Below are 15690 nucleotides of genomic sequence, written 5' to 3' on the forward strand. Positions count from 1 at the left end.
CTGGCACAGCGAGGCCTTTCTACCTCAGGCTTTAATGTGGCTTTACCTTCAGCTGATGCCCCCACATGCGCCAGAGACACTCCGCTCACATCCATTTCCATCTTCAAAGACATATTCTGGAGAAAGACACATGAGCACTTCCATTGTTACCTCATATTTGTTCTTACACATGTTTATGCTAAATTGAAAACATACATAAGTTTGATAACTTACAGACTTGGTTTTTGAACTAATGTTATAGCATTGTCATCCCTCCAGAGCAGCTCTTACTCCCTCTATCGGTCACCCATGGTAGTATCATGGTGTGACAACGTGCATCCAATTATTAACATTTAAAATCAAAGCCCAAAATAGACATTAAAGGCTATAAATCCCATTGCAAGCAGTAAATAGAACATTTTCTGGGTGGGTAAAGCCAGATCTCAGGAGAAAACACTATATAGTTAGTATCTATACTGATTCAATGTCATGACGCGTTTTAAAGCCCACCAGAGGCCAGGGTGGTCGTCCAGGCTAAATCTAGCTGGGCTCGTTCAGACAAGAGTGCTGGTCTTGTGGAGGTCTAGTCCACGTAATCATCACGTAATAAAGAAGCAGAGGCTGGATCCGTCCACAGACCGCAGGATGCAGACCACGGGGTCTGAGTAAAGATGGCTGTGATAAGGCCGGGATTATTACACCCAATTATATTACACCCTGAGTGAAAAGCATCCCCGGACACTGACAGAGAATCTATTTTATTATGCGCTCATACTAAACAGCTAGATGAATATTAACCTATTTTATGGCAAAACAACCTGTCAGTCCATCAAGGAGCGGGTTTTCCTTCTCTGCGGATGCGCGTCTAAAATGAACGATCAAATCCCTATAATTATGCACTTATTTACAGAATATTAACGCAAACGAATACAAAAGAAGAGGATGGATACTAACTTGTCCTTGTGGTGGTGGAAAATCCGACATTCAACCTTCCCCTGCCTCTTCTCGGCCTGTGCAAGTCCTGGTCTGGTCCTGGTCTTGGTCCTGGTCCTCACCACGGCTTCCGGATGGACTTTCACAGTAAAACACAACAATGCGAGGTGTGGTGCTAATGCTGTTTACAGACAGAGCCCTTTAGGACTGAAGTACACCAACTGATTAAAGTGTAGTAGCATAAACATCCCTGCTTTAAGAGACGCTTTTAAACACAAATCCGGATTGATCTGATTTTATAATTGACTTCCTATAATAGGCACAGTATTAGTATAGTGTATTTAAATAACCCACATGAAAAAATAGCACAACCTGACTGCTAATCTTACATATAAATAGGCCTGTGTTTTATCTGGCCAATTGATTAAAAAATCCAATAGCGCAAATAAAAATGTGATAATCATTTAATCTTTAATAGAATTGTGTTATTATGATTATTGTGATTATTATGATTATTTAATCTATCATCTAATACAAATCTCTATTGTCTTGACTCTTATGATATAGTTATAGTATAGTATAGTAGTATAATATAGTATGTATATATACATATATGTATATATATACATATATATATATACATATACATATGTATGTATACATATATATATATATATATACATATATATACATACATATATATACATATGTATGTATACATATATATATATATATACATATGTATACATATATATATATATATATACATACATATGTATATATATACATACATACATATGTATATATATGTGTATGTATGTGTATATATATATATATATATGTATACATATATATATATATATATATATATATACATATGTATGTATATATATATATATATATATATATATATATATACACATATGTATATATATATATATATATATGTATACATATGTATGTATACATATATATATATATGTATACATACATATGTATACATATATATATATATATACATATGTGTATATATATATATATATATATATATGTATACATACATATGTATATATATATGTGTATGTATATATATATATATATGTATACATATATATATATATATATATATATAATTCCAGGTTAGACTGCTGCAGAAACTGTGTGCTATATATAATAAAAAATTGCCCTGTCACCTCGTGTACTATGAGCAGCTCACTCGTGTCTTGGGCTCAACCTACCAAGATATTAACTAAAATATTCATGCTTACCATTTCCTGAATACTAAAGTTATATTGAGGTTACTTGGCCTATTGGTTTGAAACACAGTCAAAATAAAAAGGGGAGAATTGTGTTCACAGTTTTATTAGAAACAGAATCCATGTGTATGTACATCATCTTAAGACACACTCCTAAAAGCATTGTGGTTTTACTATTCACAAAATACAGATAAATAAAGATTTTAAAATTTGTTAGTGACCAAAAAGAGAAGATCCACTGAACTAACAACGTATAGCCAATGTCACAATGTTACAGCATCCACTCAAAAGAGCATCCATACTGTTTGATAACTACTTCACTGCTTGTTTTTGTGTCTTGTCATGTGTTTGCTGACATTATTGAGACAATGCTTCCACTGATGTGTGTTTACAGGCTTTTTTTTTGTATCTTCACGACTTCAATCTAGCTGACATGCAGTGTGTTGCACTGTATAAAAGATATCCTTTTGTATTTGTAATTGCAGCTGTGCATTACAATAAGCTCAATGGTGTAATTTGGTTTTGCACACAACCATCATATTGTGTATGTTCTCTCTGGATTATTAAGTGGATACAAAACACAGTCATGCCCCAGACAAGCTTCTCACAAGTGCATTTCCCAAAATAAGGGTTGAAAGTGAAAAGCTGAAACTAAAACATTGATTTGTGATATAATGGACAAATCCTCATTCCATTCACAGCATTAAGTCGCATGCACACAGACTGAACACAATCATTCAGGGGGGACCTCCAAATGTGAGACAATAAGGCAGCCAGCTTTATTTAGTATTGTAACTGGATTAGATGAATATATGACCCAGTATGTGCTGCTTCCTTAAGCGTCCAAACAGAAAGGCACCTTTGTTAATCTTTCTGATGGAAATATACTGTGAACTGTTGCTAACATACTCGAGTATGGCACATTACCTACAACACATGGACACATAGTGAATAGAAAATGTTTTTCTTAATTTTGTAACCCCCTATATCGCTAAAATAAAAATAATAGATTTGTATAATTTTATTACACCGCAATTAAGATAGAAAATAAGGGTTTGGTTGTCACTACTCTTTATTCAATGTAAGCATTTCTCAGCATTCCATCGCACACAGCAACTTGATCTTGTTTCATTGTAGTGTTACTTGACAGGACTTGTGGAGTATCATTTGATGATCCTGGGGTAGTCCTAACACTGCCGGTAGCCCTTAGCAATGGGGCAGTTATCCCGTCAACACTGAGGAAGGATTTACGCTCCCCCTGAGATTCTGCCGTCTCACTCTCAAGCAGGTCATCACTGCCAGACTCTGCATTGTACAGGACAGGCCCGTCGGTGACTGTCGCTCCTTTAAAGTTGTAGTCATTTATGTTGTTGTTCATCTTCAGTAACTTCTCAGATAACTCCTTGTAGCTGGCAGCAGGGGGGTCATGTTCACTGGTGGAGTTATAGTTGCTGTGCTCCCTAAAAAGCAGTGGGCTGGAGGGAAGGCTGAGAGCGTCCTGTCCGTGATTGTAGTGGGCTGAGCTTCTCTTTTGTTGGTTATGACTTAAAACCTTGTGCTGCTGCGCATTTGACAGCAACAGGGGTCGTTCCTCCTCACCGGAGGGGCTTAGGACCACTGACGGGACAGAGATGGCCAAGCTGGACAGAGGAGCGGACATCTCTGAGGGGGGAGATCCCGGAGTACACGGAGAGGGCACAGCAGTAACATACCTACAAGAAGCACAACCGAAACGCTTCAATCGCAAACAGCAGACGGCAAAATGTTCTATAATATTTAGATACATTCAAATAAACAGAGCAGAAATATGGCAAAATATTCCTGATGTAATGCAAATACTGAATAATACAGTTTGTCCAGACACTGACCATTTACACACATCTATGATTGCACTTGCACACATTAAGGCTTAACAGACAAAAATACCTTTAAAAATAAATACAGAGCTCCATTTCTGAATTTCTTTATCAATGGTAATGTGAATATAACACCAATTGTTCCTGAAGCGTTTTGTTTCTCGTCATGATGGCCAACAGTAACATGTAAAGTATATGGTGACATGGAGATTAAAATGCACGATACAGTAACAGCACAAACAAAAACATGGAAAAGCACCACGAACATTGATGAAGTCACAGCAGCGCAACTAACCTATTCACATCCAATTCACTTAGGCCACGAGTATGATTCATCGCCAACTCTCAAACAATAAATCCCGATCTGCTTTTTTTTGTCTCTCATCCTTTTTACTTACAGATGAGATCAATGCAGGGGCACGAGCTTGGTGACCAATCATTAGCCTAACCTAATCAGGGGACATCACTCAGCTGCCAGACGTTTACCTTCCTAGTTGTAATTGGTTTAGATTGCGAGATTGCTTTTATCTTCTCTCTCCGTGCAATTGCGGGATAGAAAATGAGCCATTTTTGTCCCTTCCCTTCTGTCGCTTGTTTTACATTCCACAGTGAGGTCACAGTATTTGCAAAGGTCCATCTTTATTCGGTTCAGAATACAACCAATATTAGTTTTTTTTCCGTGCCAAACATGGTCAACTCTTGCAATGGCGACTAGGGATGTTGAGATTCATTAGTTAATCGATAATTTAATTGTGATTATTCAAGTCACAATATAAAGAACTAAAATTGTATAATTGTTACTATTTTAGAGGCAAAATTCATTTCAATTCAATCTGCTCTCCAAAAAAGTATGCCTAAATGTATGGCGCTTTCATGTGGCGAAGTTTGATTTGATAAAGCTGGTCACATGCTATTAGAATAGTAATGTATTAGAATTAAAGTCAATTAAAATACAACACTTGTGTTTTAGTATGTGAATAATCCGCTCAATCATTCATCGTGAATAATCGTCTGTTAGGTGTGGCCGAATGCCGATATCTTTTAATGGGCTCACGAGTGTTTAAGATGAGGAGGTAAAAATCCTGACCCGTTTATGTGAAAATCACTTAGTCGATTACCTTGTATTTTAAGACAAGTCCCTGTCGGAGCTGGGTGTGTCTCTGCACTTCTTTGAATGAGGATTTAAGTCTCTGGTGCCGCCAGTGGCATAGAGACGACCCCGACGGCCCTGTGTGTCACGCTGGCTACTCTCCGCCAATGACATCACCGAGACAGACTCAGTGTCAGACAGGACACTGGTGCTCCACTCATTACTCCCGCTGCGGAGACAGGGATGGGTCGTTTACATGGAGACACGAATCAGAGAGGCCCCAAGTCCAGAATATTGTTTCACTTTGGGTTTCAATTCAGATGGATGAGATTTATGTAAGTGGGCTATTTATACGTTTGACAGCTCACTCAATAGAACTGAGGGAACAATGTCTGTATCTGTCACGTACTTCTTATTTTAAGGGTTTACACCACTCCAACTATGTAATAATAATAATAAAAATAATAATAAGAAGAATAAAATTAGGCATATTTACACACTAATCAGTCTTTCCCACCGTTTCACATCTCTGTTAATGCACAGTTCAAAATGACTGTGGCAAATCAAAGTTAAGCTTGCATGAAACAGCAGTGCGGCAGCAGTTCCACACATTTCCCAATAAAAACTGATACTTGGCTTGACTCACAGAAAACGTCCTCACCTTTGGCTGATGTGTGTGAGAGCAGTGGGCTCGTTTGCAGATAAGGCGCATTTGCTTGTGGAGACCGATGTTTCTGTGTCTTTCTCTACTGCAGTCTCTACTGTGTCTCCGTTGTTCTTCTGTTCAAAAAGAGAATGAATCAAACAAAATACAAAAGGCCTAACGTGCCGCTGGTGGAGGACTTACATTAGGCAGCTGTAAGTCCTGTAGTGCCAGCTGAGAACTCGGGCGCCCGCGGGTCGAGCTCACACCACTCTTTCTTTTTCTTCTGAGGCTTTGCTTCAGGCGATCATGGAGCTTCTTCCTCTCCTTCCTGGAACAAAATGTATACAAATATATATATATATATATATATATATATATATATATATATATATATACAATAAAGTAATTTGAGAGACAATGTTTTAATTTATGGATAGTTCTATGACATTACATTTTTGTGAGGTTGCGTTTCATTAGAAAAGTTCTGCTGGTTGTTTTTGTGACTTAGATTGTACCTTAGTATTTTTAGTTTTTTCAACAATAGTGTTGAAGAAAAAATATGAAAGTGCAAATTACTTTGTTCTGCAGTAGGCAACCACACACATGATTCCAACTACCAGGAGGGCAATGCAGATCCCTGTAATTGTTAAAATACGTTTCTGATACAGCTCCTCTGCTTCTGAAAAAAGAAGACAATTCACTTTAAACCTCTACACAAACCTACAGGCCCAGCAAATATGTTTCCCCTAAACTCACAAGATGCTGGACAAGCACATGCAGCATATATCTACAAAGGATATTCAATAGATATATGTCTCTTTATATATATGACTTTAATAATAGGGGGAATTACAATGTGAACATGCATCAGACCAAAGCCGGTTCCCATTTTATATTTACAGAACTGTGACATGCAGAACAACAACATATCCACCACTGAGGAAGGAGACGGGTCCTGTTATAGTAAATGGTCACAATATATACAGCGCTTCGAGGCACTCAAAGCACTTTACAGTTTCACACATGTTCTTTATACAGAACAGCTCATAAAGTGTGCACCTGATTTTACGGATTATTATTATTAGGAAAGGAAAACGCTTGAGATAAAAATCTAAGGAAACCTAAGCAGTTTATGTCATTACGTTGTGTTGTTTCATAGAAACAAAAATGAACAAGCGACACGAAAATGCACGATAAATAATCATAGTATAATTTACCACATGTATAAAGCAAATAGCTAATCTTTAAACTGAACTGACAAGAACATGACAAAGGATTCCTCAGTAAACCTGGTGTGTTAAGTCAGAATCTTTATCTGATTGCTTAGACAGGCTGGCTTGTAAATTGAACAAACATTCTGTTTATTTTATAGATTCTATCTTTGACCTTGTTCCCCAGCCCTGGGTCTACATGGGTGCAAAAGGGCGCATTGCAACCTCATTTAAAAGTGTTTGCACCCTCATTTCAGGGGCGTTAAATAATTACACTTAATGGAAGATTATCATCTTTGCACCTCTTTGAAACTCAGACCCTCAGTCAGTTCTGTCCAGACCCGGGCCTGTTGTTCGCCCCTATGGGCATTTTAACAACAAAAACTAGCTTTGGTAGACCTGATCCGTCATCTTTTTAACCTAAGAAGCAACATGAGAAAATAATGCATTGCATACCCATAAAATCAATGTCAAGACGTTCTGCTCATGGCAAAGGGACAAGAAGAGTTTTAGACCTCAATAAAGTCCTTTCTCTAATGAGCAGGTGACTGTTTTATACAACTCTAGTCTACAGGCATAGCTAGTCTGTGTCATGTCAAACAGTGGTCACATCAGACAAATGTATTTCCAAACAGTACAAGAAATGTACCTGACACTCACCAAAACAGTGACCCTCAGAGTGAGAACAAACCAGGTCTCTACGAGTAGAAGCTACAACTGCCTGTGACTTGATACATGACTGCAATGCAAAATAAGAACTAGCACAGACACACCCATCTTCTCCTAAAAGGTCTTAACAAAGATATAACCACAATCAGTCAAATGAACAGAAATCGAGTTATCAGCAAGTTCTTTCTAAGCTCTGGTCAAGAGCCAGAAAATGCCCAGGGAGATCTACCTCAACATATGATATGAAGACTGTAACTTAACACCCACACTGTCATTTCCTCTGCGTCACCATCAAGTTCACATCTGTGCAAAGTGTTTTTACAAAGGCAAGAAGAATATGACTCATGAAGATACGTCGCAAGGTTATGCCAAAGCCTTGGTGCAGTTTTTCTAATACTACGACCCTTTGACGTTGCTAAGACGTGTGCATTTAGCAAATGCTTCTTCACTTTTTTTTTTATTTATCAAATATTTCCCTTTTTTAAAAGACTTTGATTCTTTTGTGAGATTGTATACAAGAATGATTGGTGCTGCTTTGACACTGCATATATTTGTTATAAATGATGACACATCTATACCCATATGATCAGTTTCCTTGAAAAATTGTTTTCAGGCTAGCAAAGTAATTTGCTAGAGCGAAACTAGGAGAAGCAACTTGTATCTTATAATAATAATAATAATAATAATAATGATGATAAAAAAGATTGGAGCATGCCTTGGGACAAACAGATGAGTAAAGATTTAAAATATGTTGAAAATATAAAAAAACATTCCGCATGCAATAGCCAAACCAATGTATGGAATACACACCATTAAGCACTAATCTATTAAAGAAGTGTTGAGGAGAAAGAGGAAGAAAACATACTGTAAAAGCTGGCCATTACATAGTTTTGGCATCGATCACCAGTGAATTCATTGGGACACCTATGTAGAGAGAGAAAAGGAGGGAGGGAGACAGAAGAGACTAGATTAGTCCATATAGAAGCTGTGAACGACCCACCACAGCCATCACTGGTGTTGGCAACACAGGCCAGCTAGACCAAAATGTCTAGTCACAATCTTTGGCGTGGAAGGGACAATTTGTTGTTTTGAAAGAAGCCCAATTGAGTCAAATGACAGTGAGATGTGCATGTACACTTGGCCACTCAAGACAATATTAATGGTTACTTTATTGAATGAAGTTATGGCTCTTCCATAAGGACACACAACCCAAAAGTATGAAACAGCACCAGAAACATCTAGTCACAGCTTCTGTGAAATGGCTCTTTGTTTAAAATGATGGCAGCCCGACCAGTGATTACCAGGGTCCCCCGTTTATCCATACGTTCAACACTCCTGTAGATAACAACCATGATGCATGAATTAGTTTCATGTTATGCCCTACGTTAATGGAAATGGAGCTAAAGGGGGGGTGGCATTACCTTTACCACAGGACAAACCCACCTGAGCCAGGAAACTGGTGGCAATAATGTGATGAAATGGGATGTACATGCAAATTTCAGTCAAGAGATTATCAACTGAGATAGAACTGTACCGCCAATTCAAAGTTACTGGTTAAGGAGAGTTAGATTTTCCCCCTTTTCTTTGGCAGAAACATGAGAGAGGTGAAACACCAGTAATGACACGTGGGGCTGAGATCAGGGTTGACATACGTTTGGATTCGAGACTCTCTTAAGCACAGCTCGTTCACATCGGTGCCCAGTGAAGCCTGCCAAGCACCTGGTTGGTGGGTAGAAAAGGAAACATATAAACAGCAGTGGAAATAGCCATCGTAACAATGCTGAGATGTGAAGTGTGAATTAATGCCAGTCTATTACTTAGAGTGCAAATGAGAGTTGTTGTTTTTTCTATTTATTACTTAGTTTGGTGGGATGATAACTGATATTTAGTATAGTTTTACGGGGTGTGTTTGAAGAAAAGTAATACAGGAAGTCATTCTAAAACATATTGATAAGACAACAGAACACGATTCATATAATTTAGGTGAAATGTTTGTGCAAGAAGCAGATTTCACTGGCATTAAATAAACGTAATAAACTGTTTAAATCCAGCATATATTTTCCGTATATCTAGCAGTGCAGTGTAACCTGTCATATGCACTTATCTAGTATTTCACTATTATCATTGGTGCAGGCACGCCATGACGATGACGGAGCAGAACTCTGCTCTGTTCCTCAGATGTCCTCAGAACCTTCATTTGACTTACAGCAACATTATTTGTGAGAATACATTTAAACCTCTCAAACTAAGTGGTTCTCAAACAGAGGAATGAGAGGGTGCGCAGGCTTCTTCTGGTGGTATGTGGGTTTCCTTGCTGTTGGTCTATTTAAGAGACCATTTTATCTATGATCTTATCCTCCTTTGAGTTAGTCCCTGTTTTGAACAACATCGGTCATGGTTTAGACCTATTTTTGACCTGGCTTCGATCGTGTGGTTCTTGAATAGACATATTTGTATGTGGTACTTGTGAAAACCACTGCATTAGATGATACATTTTCAGTCAATTTAAATACATGCCTTAATACCTCTATTCAATGTCATTAGATCACCAGTGCAACAATGAAAATGATATCAAGCTGATCTTTAACAACCCTTTTACGTGACGCAGGAGCCCCACCTGCAGAGGAACTTGGTGCTGCCTGGCATGATTTCGAGGGTGAAGCACTCGCCGCCGTTTACACAGTAGTTTTTCTGGCTGTCGCTGCAGCGAGTCACATGACTGGAGGTTTTTAATGTTGTGGTGGTGCTGGTGGTTGCTGTAAAAGACACCCATCATTAGTTTAACATGCATGGCTGAAAACACTGTGTAAAGAAAAACAGAGATTTTACAGATTACATAGTAAGTACTTGCTAAGCACTTGAACCTCAAACACAAATCTTGCAAAAGGCAGGAAAAGGACTGTTATTTGTGTCTGTATGCAACAAACATGGGGATTTTACTTTATGACAATGCAGAACACATTTCTGTACTGCAAAAAGCAGAAACTATTGCTTCTTCTTAATACAGGACTGAAAGAGATGTGACGGTGGTTTATTGCAGACAACATACCCACATTGATTAAAAACTCAGAATGCCATTCACTTCCTTGCCATAAACCTTAATGGAAATGTGGCAACTCATGGCAGATCTTCTCTACTGAAAGCAGAGACAAACGCAGACAGAGATCATGTGGACAGCATTTAGCCAGTAAACGGACTCAATCAGGCTTGAATTCTGTTTCAGGGATAGTTACACAGTCAGTGCTAAAAACTGTGAGTGTGACGCAGCAAGATCATGGTGCAGTCTTTATTATACTTTTGACAATGCAGATGCAAATACAAATTCCCTGCTTAATCTGGAGGATCAGAAACATTAGCCTATTCAACAGTGATACAGGGCTGGAGAGGAGCCAGCAGGCCTCCCTGTCTCTGCTGATATTTGCAGATGCATCAGTCTACTGCAGTGGATGGAGTTTCTCTCACGCATTATCAAGGACAAACCGTGATGCACTGCACCCACACACATTTATCTTAGCATGACTTAAGAGAGTCCCAGCAGAGGACAGCTCTCCAATTTGGTCACACAATACACCAGTGATAAGTATGTAATAATAACTGCACAGGCGCTGCTATCATCACTGCTGATTACAATTTCCAAAAAGCCAGCTTCACTGTCATTCAATTATTACTGTAAATGTAAGCGGAAAACATTTCCTTCAAGTGGAGTATTTCATTACAAGAGAATGAAGCAAATTGAAGTGTCATTTTGAAGAATCTTCAAAAGGGGAGTTACAGTGAGACACAGCACAAGTGTGCCTGAATATGGCATCCTATTGATCTGTGGTGAGACACACCCTCTGCTCCTCAGGCTTAATGGCTCAAACAGTCACTAGAGGGAGAGGATCAACTGCACTGTTCACTAACCCTCTGCGCAGCCCCTAGTTTTACTTTTCCCAAAAACCTCTACAATGTAGATTCAGATATAGATTAAAATAAGATTATAAATGGTTCTGTTGCATCCAGATGTATTCCACTGAAAAGAAATGACAATTGTACTTCAAACTGCACATCAAAATGTCATACTGTAACGTCATATATATTCAAATATGTAAACACAGATGACAGCGCCTGATATCATCCATGTAACCCAACCATTATGTTGACTCAACCATAATTACATCAGTGAGTAAGCTGAGGTTTTCACAGAACAAAGAGGACACTGACCTGATGCAACAAGCAGCAAACTGGAAACGCTCTTCAGACACTGTGATCTTACCTCGGAAAACTACTATTCAGTGTGTACTGAAACTTCAGAAGATTCAGTCACAGAGAGTGATACCTGGCTCTCTGTTGTGATTTATTTTGAGTTATAGTGAACTCATTTTATTGATTTGGCCAGAGGTGTAAAGTGATATCAATAAAGAAGATAAAATCATCCTTGTCATTTCCTACTTTTTGTCAATTTATCAATGAATTATGTAGCCAATGTTTCTTTGTGTTTTGTGTTGGAGTTTTACATACATATATATATACATATATACACTTGGAAGTATACACATGGGCTTCCTTTAAGAGTGTTTACTTTACCATTTTTATTAGTATTATTTTGTCTTATGCTAGCTATTTTTATTTTATTTTATCTTTATTTTTTCCTTCTATTCCCTATTAAGATATGAGAGCTTCTGTCTACAGGAGTTTTGTTAATAAGAGTTTTTGTTTTTAAGAGTCCTTCTATTAAGAATGTTTTCAAAAAAAAAACTTCCTACAAGTTATCTGTTCTTTTCCTTCGTATCTTGCGTTGTAACACCGAAATTTCCCCATGTGTGGAAAAAAAAGGCTTATCTTATCTTATCTTTGTTCATTTAAACCTTTATCTTAAACTCACATGTTTGAAGTTAAATATTATGTACTGGACCTGAACTTAAATCTTCTACCTCTATTGCAACCATCAGTTTTGTTGATGTGTATTGCACTCTACTGGAGTCAGTGAAATCATACAATAGTCAAATCGATGTTTTACAACTTCTTAGATCATTTATCATGAAGCTGTGCAATCAATGTTCATACCAGCGGCCATAAGGTCAGGAACCGTGGCATAAGAAGAATCCTGAATGGATTTTGTCTCACATTCTGCCATGCAGACGTTTAGTAATTGTGTGCATTTTGGTTAATGATTCTGGTTAGTTGTTTATGCTAACCTATGGAGATACTTGGACTTGTCAAAATAAAACATTCAAATATTTGTAATAAATAATGAACTGGTTAATTTCAGTTTTGTGGATTGGTGTTAAAATTACTTATTTTTCATGGACATGATGACAGTGCAAGGATAAGTAAAGAACAGTGACAGGGGCTTTGTATTGGGTGTACCCACAGTACACAGCATCAAGGCCAGTCAGGACACGTATATGACCATCTTAGATATGGTCATGGGGCATGTGCAAACTGACGCTGTCAAGAGTATCATCTGTGGAGCAGCTGTGTTACTTATATTTATGTTTGAGTTGGTCACAGACACACAGAATGATACCGGAAGTCATATGGAGATTGACCCTTTTAGCAGCACCTTATGGGCTAACTCACTTATGGAGATGTAAATCACCACAGATGTGACTACAACAGGGACATGACAGTGGTGAGCCGCTGGCAGACACTGGTATCAGCGGCCTCTTCTCCCAGCGGCTGTGGGATGGAGGGCATCAATTAGCCTCCAGCCGCTCTGACCTTGAAATGGAGCTGGGCCCTCAACAGGAAATCTCCCTGTACCACAACCCGAGTTTCAGTTTGGTTCATGCATCATTTATTGATTTTCACTTTTTCTTATGACCGGAACCATGTGGCAGGCTTGAATACATAAGAGGGGCTATCATCATGATTGAAACCAAAAAGCTGTATACAACATACTTTATGAGTCACTGATAATCAGTCCCCTCAGGTGATGTGTAATGAGTACTACTGGCTTCAGTGTAATATTTTTGAGGTTTAGTCACCGACCTCGACAGGTCACAACGTGTCTGCTTTAGGCAATGTCCTGAAAGCTGACACTTCCTAAAACAATGCTCAGGCACATTTGCAAAATCAATGAGAAAAAGGATTTGAATTCTTTAGTTTGTAGATGGCAGGTTTTCCTTTGTGTATCAGAAGAGGTTAGACAGGACATTTGCATGTGCTTCTATTTTTATACAGTAATAACTCACAGTTAGGGGTCTGATAGGAATAAGGACAGTGGTACTTACATATAGTTGGGATGTCATTGCTGTTTAACCCCTGGGTGGTTTGGGGACTGGGAGTCTGCCTTCTAAGGGTGGTTTTTTCAGCATTATATTTCAGTGTCACTGAGGAGTCACTCTGAGTCACTTTAGGGGAGAGAGGCACATGCGGCCGCTGTGTAGATTTGTCCTCCACCAAGACTTCAGGACGTCCAGAGGTGATGGTGAAGGCACTGGAGGGAGAGAATGTGGACCAAGGCAAATGCGGAGGGGGCAAAGTCAATCCCATGGTGGGATTTGCTGATATAACGAAAGGGTCCTGTCCGATACGTTTAGGGTCCAAGTGTGTGGGTGGTTCATATTCAAAGATCTTATCCACAAAGACCCACTTCAGGCCGGCTGTACAGAGGGCTAAGCTAAGCAGACAGGCCAGGATGGGCAAGAGGCAGATCTTCTCAGAGTGAAGGCAGTTGTTAATCTGGTCCATTTGGATGCACACACAGCAGGTCACAGGCAAGGCCACAGCTCCATCCTGCTCCTCTGCCTGCTCCTCGTCCTGTCCAGAGTCGCCCTCTTGCGCAGTTCCCTTATCAATTCCTGCCTCTATTCCCTCTTCAGCCTCGTCAGCTGCTCCCGTCTCCTCTGCTTTCCCCTCTGGGACTTGTCCGGTATCAACAACTGAACCGGCAGGGGACACCGTCCCAGCACTGATGTCCTCTATTCCTTCAGTCATTCTTCCCAGCACCACTACGGGAAGGCTTTAGCAACTCTGCAACTAGTAACTCAGAGCATCGCCCTGTGGCCATCCATCATCCAGTATTGTTTCCATTATTATTAGCTGGAATTAGAGAGAAAAGTTCGAAAAGCTCGGATATTCACTCTCCTGACCTTGTTAACAGAAGCACCCAGAGAGCCTTTTAAATATTGAGAAAGGGGTCCTTATTCGTGCTTTCTTTCAGAAAAAAAGCATGCGCCTAAAATAGATTTGTCATAAATGCTGCAGATAAGAGCAGAACAAAAAGCAAAATTAGAGGTCAATGAATCTTTGCATACTGTACTTGAGTGGTGGGGCAGAAGTGATTTACTCACCTGGGAACTTGGAGATAGGATGTGGGGTGGACCAGCTGCAGAGACTGCGGTTGCTGTGGTGTAGAGGACAGGACGGCCAGGCACTGCAGTGGCACGAGGGACATGCTGTCTTGTCTGTGGAGCTCCAGGCAACAGAAAGGCTGAATCATCAGGCATAGGCAGGTGCCCATCCGTGCAGCACCAGCCACAGAAACAGATGAGTAAGGAAAAAGGAAAAAAAGAGCATGTAAAGTGGCTGAGGAGGGCGGGAGGGCTGCAGCAGCACTGAAGGGCAGACGGGATACTCCCCTTTTCTAGAGCTCACTCCTCGTCTCTCTCTTACTCTCCAAGTGGTGTGCAGGACAGCCTCTCCTGGCCTCCTCCCTCAGTGCTACTCTTCCTCCTTCCCTGCCTACTGCCATACTCTCATTGCAGACTTCTCTCAATCCATGCACAAAGCATCTAGCTAAGCAAGTTCCGACTTGATCCAATTAGAGAGCATGTCAGCGAATCACAGACAGGGCCACCCCTCCAGCACCACTCCCCATTGTGCTGGTACTATAGGGTGTGTTTTTTGTCAAGGGGAAGGAGCCAGAGAAGCAGACATATGATCTGTCCCAGGAGACTGCAGGCATTGTGCTCTACTCCTTTCAACTTAGTGTAATAATGTGCATGAATAATAATGAACATACATAAGTACACACACTTCACTCGCTCCATAAATGGATGAATATTTAAATTCACGCTTTAGCAATAGCTCAATGAATTATGTGCATGTGATTGTGCTTGTGCTA

General features: G+C 39.5%; 2 protein-coding genes across 5 annotated transcripts in view; both read right to left on the bottom strand.

Moving 5' to 3' along the window:
* The window catches only part of macir (macrophage immunometabolism regulator), a 1947-nt gene extending 881 nt beyond the window's left edge, over positions 1-1066 (bottom strand). Inside the window, exons 1-2 of the mRNA XM_072454002.1 lie at positions 934-1066; positions 1-116 (exon numbers count right to left, since the gene is read on the bottom strand). The exon at positions 1-116 is cut by the window's left edge and continues 881 nt beyond it. Of these exons, the coding sequence (XP_072310103.1) occupies positions 1-116; positions 934-963 (146 nt within the window). The 5' untranslated portion in view covers positions 964-1066. The remainder of the gene's footprint in view (positions 117-933) is intronic.
* A 1192-nt stretch (positions 1067-2258) lies between these two features.
* Positions 2259-15504, bottom strand: nrg1 (neuregulin 1). Of its 4 annotated transcripts, XM_072454007.1 has the most exons (9): positions 14918-15504; positions 13856-14825; positions 10258-10396; positions 8506-8564; positions 6337-6439; positions 5962-6088; positions 5776-5894; positions 5143-5343; positions 3605-3880 (listed from the first exon to the last, which is right to left on the bottom strand). In XM_072454007.1, exons 2-8 carry the CDS (start codon positions 14559-14561, stop codon positions 5151-5153), a joined length of 1446 nt encoding a protein of 481 aa, XP_072310108.1. In that variant the 5' UTR covers positions 14562-14825; positions 14918-15504; the 3' UTR covers positions 3605-3880; positions 5143-5150. The 4 variants fall into 4 exon arrangements, with proteins under 4 accessions (XP_072310106.1, XP_072310104.1, XP_072310107.1 ...); XM_072454005.1 differs by lacking the exon at positions 5143-5343 and having other exon boundaries at positions 2259-3880; positions 5776-5891; positions 14918-15403; XM_072454003.1 differs by lacking the exon at positions 5143-5343 and having other exon boundaries at positions 2259-3880; positions 14918-15401.
* Positions 15505-15690: the final 186 nt, after the last annotated feature.

Source organism: Eucyclogobius newberryi, unplaced genomic scaffold, assembly GCF_026437365.1.
Source record: "Eucyclogobius newberryi isolate DKJ021-1_F unplaced genomic scaffold, fEucNew1.0.hap1 SCAF_2, whole genome shotgun sequence".
NCBI lineage: Eukaryota > Metazoa > Chordata > Actinopteri > Gobiiformes > Gobiidae > Eucyclogobius > Eucyclogobius newberryi.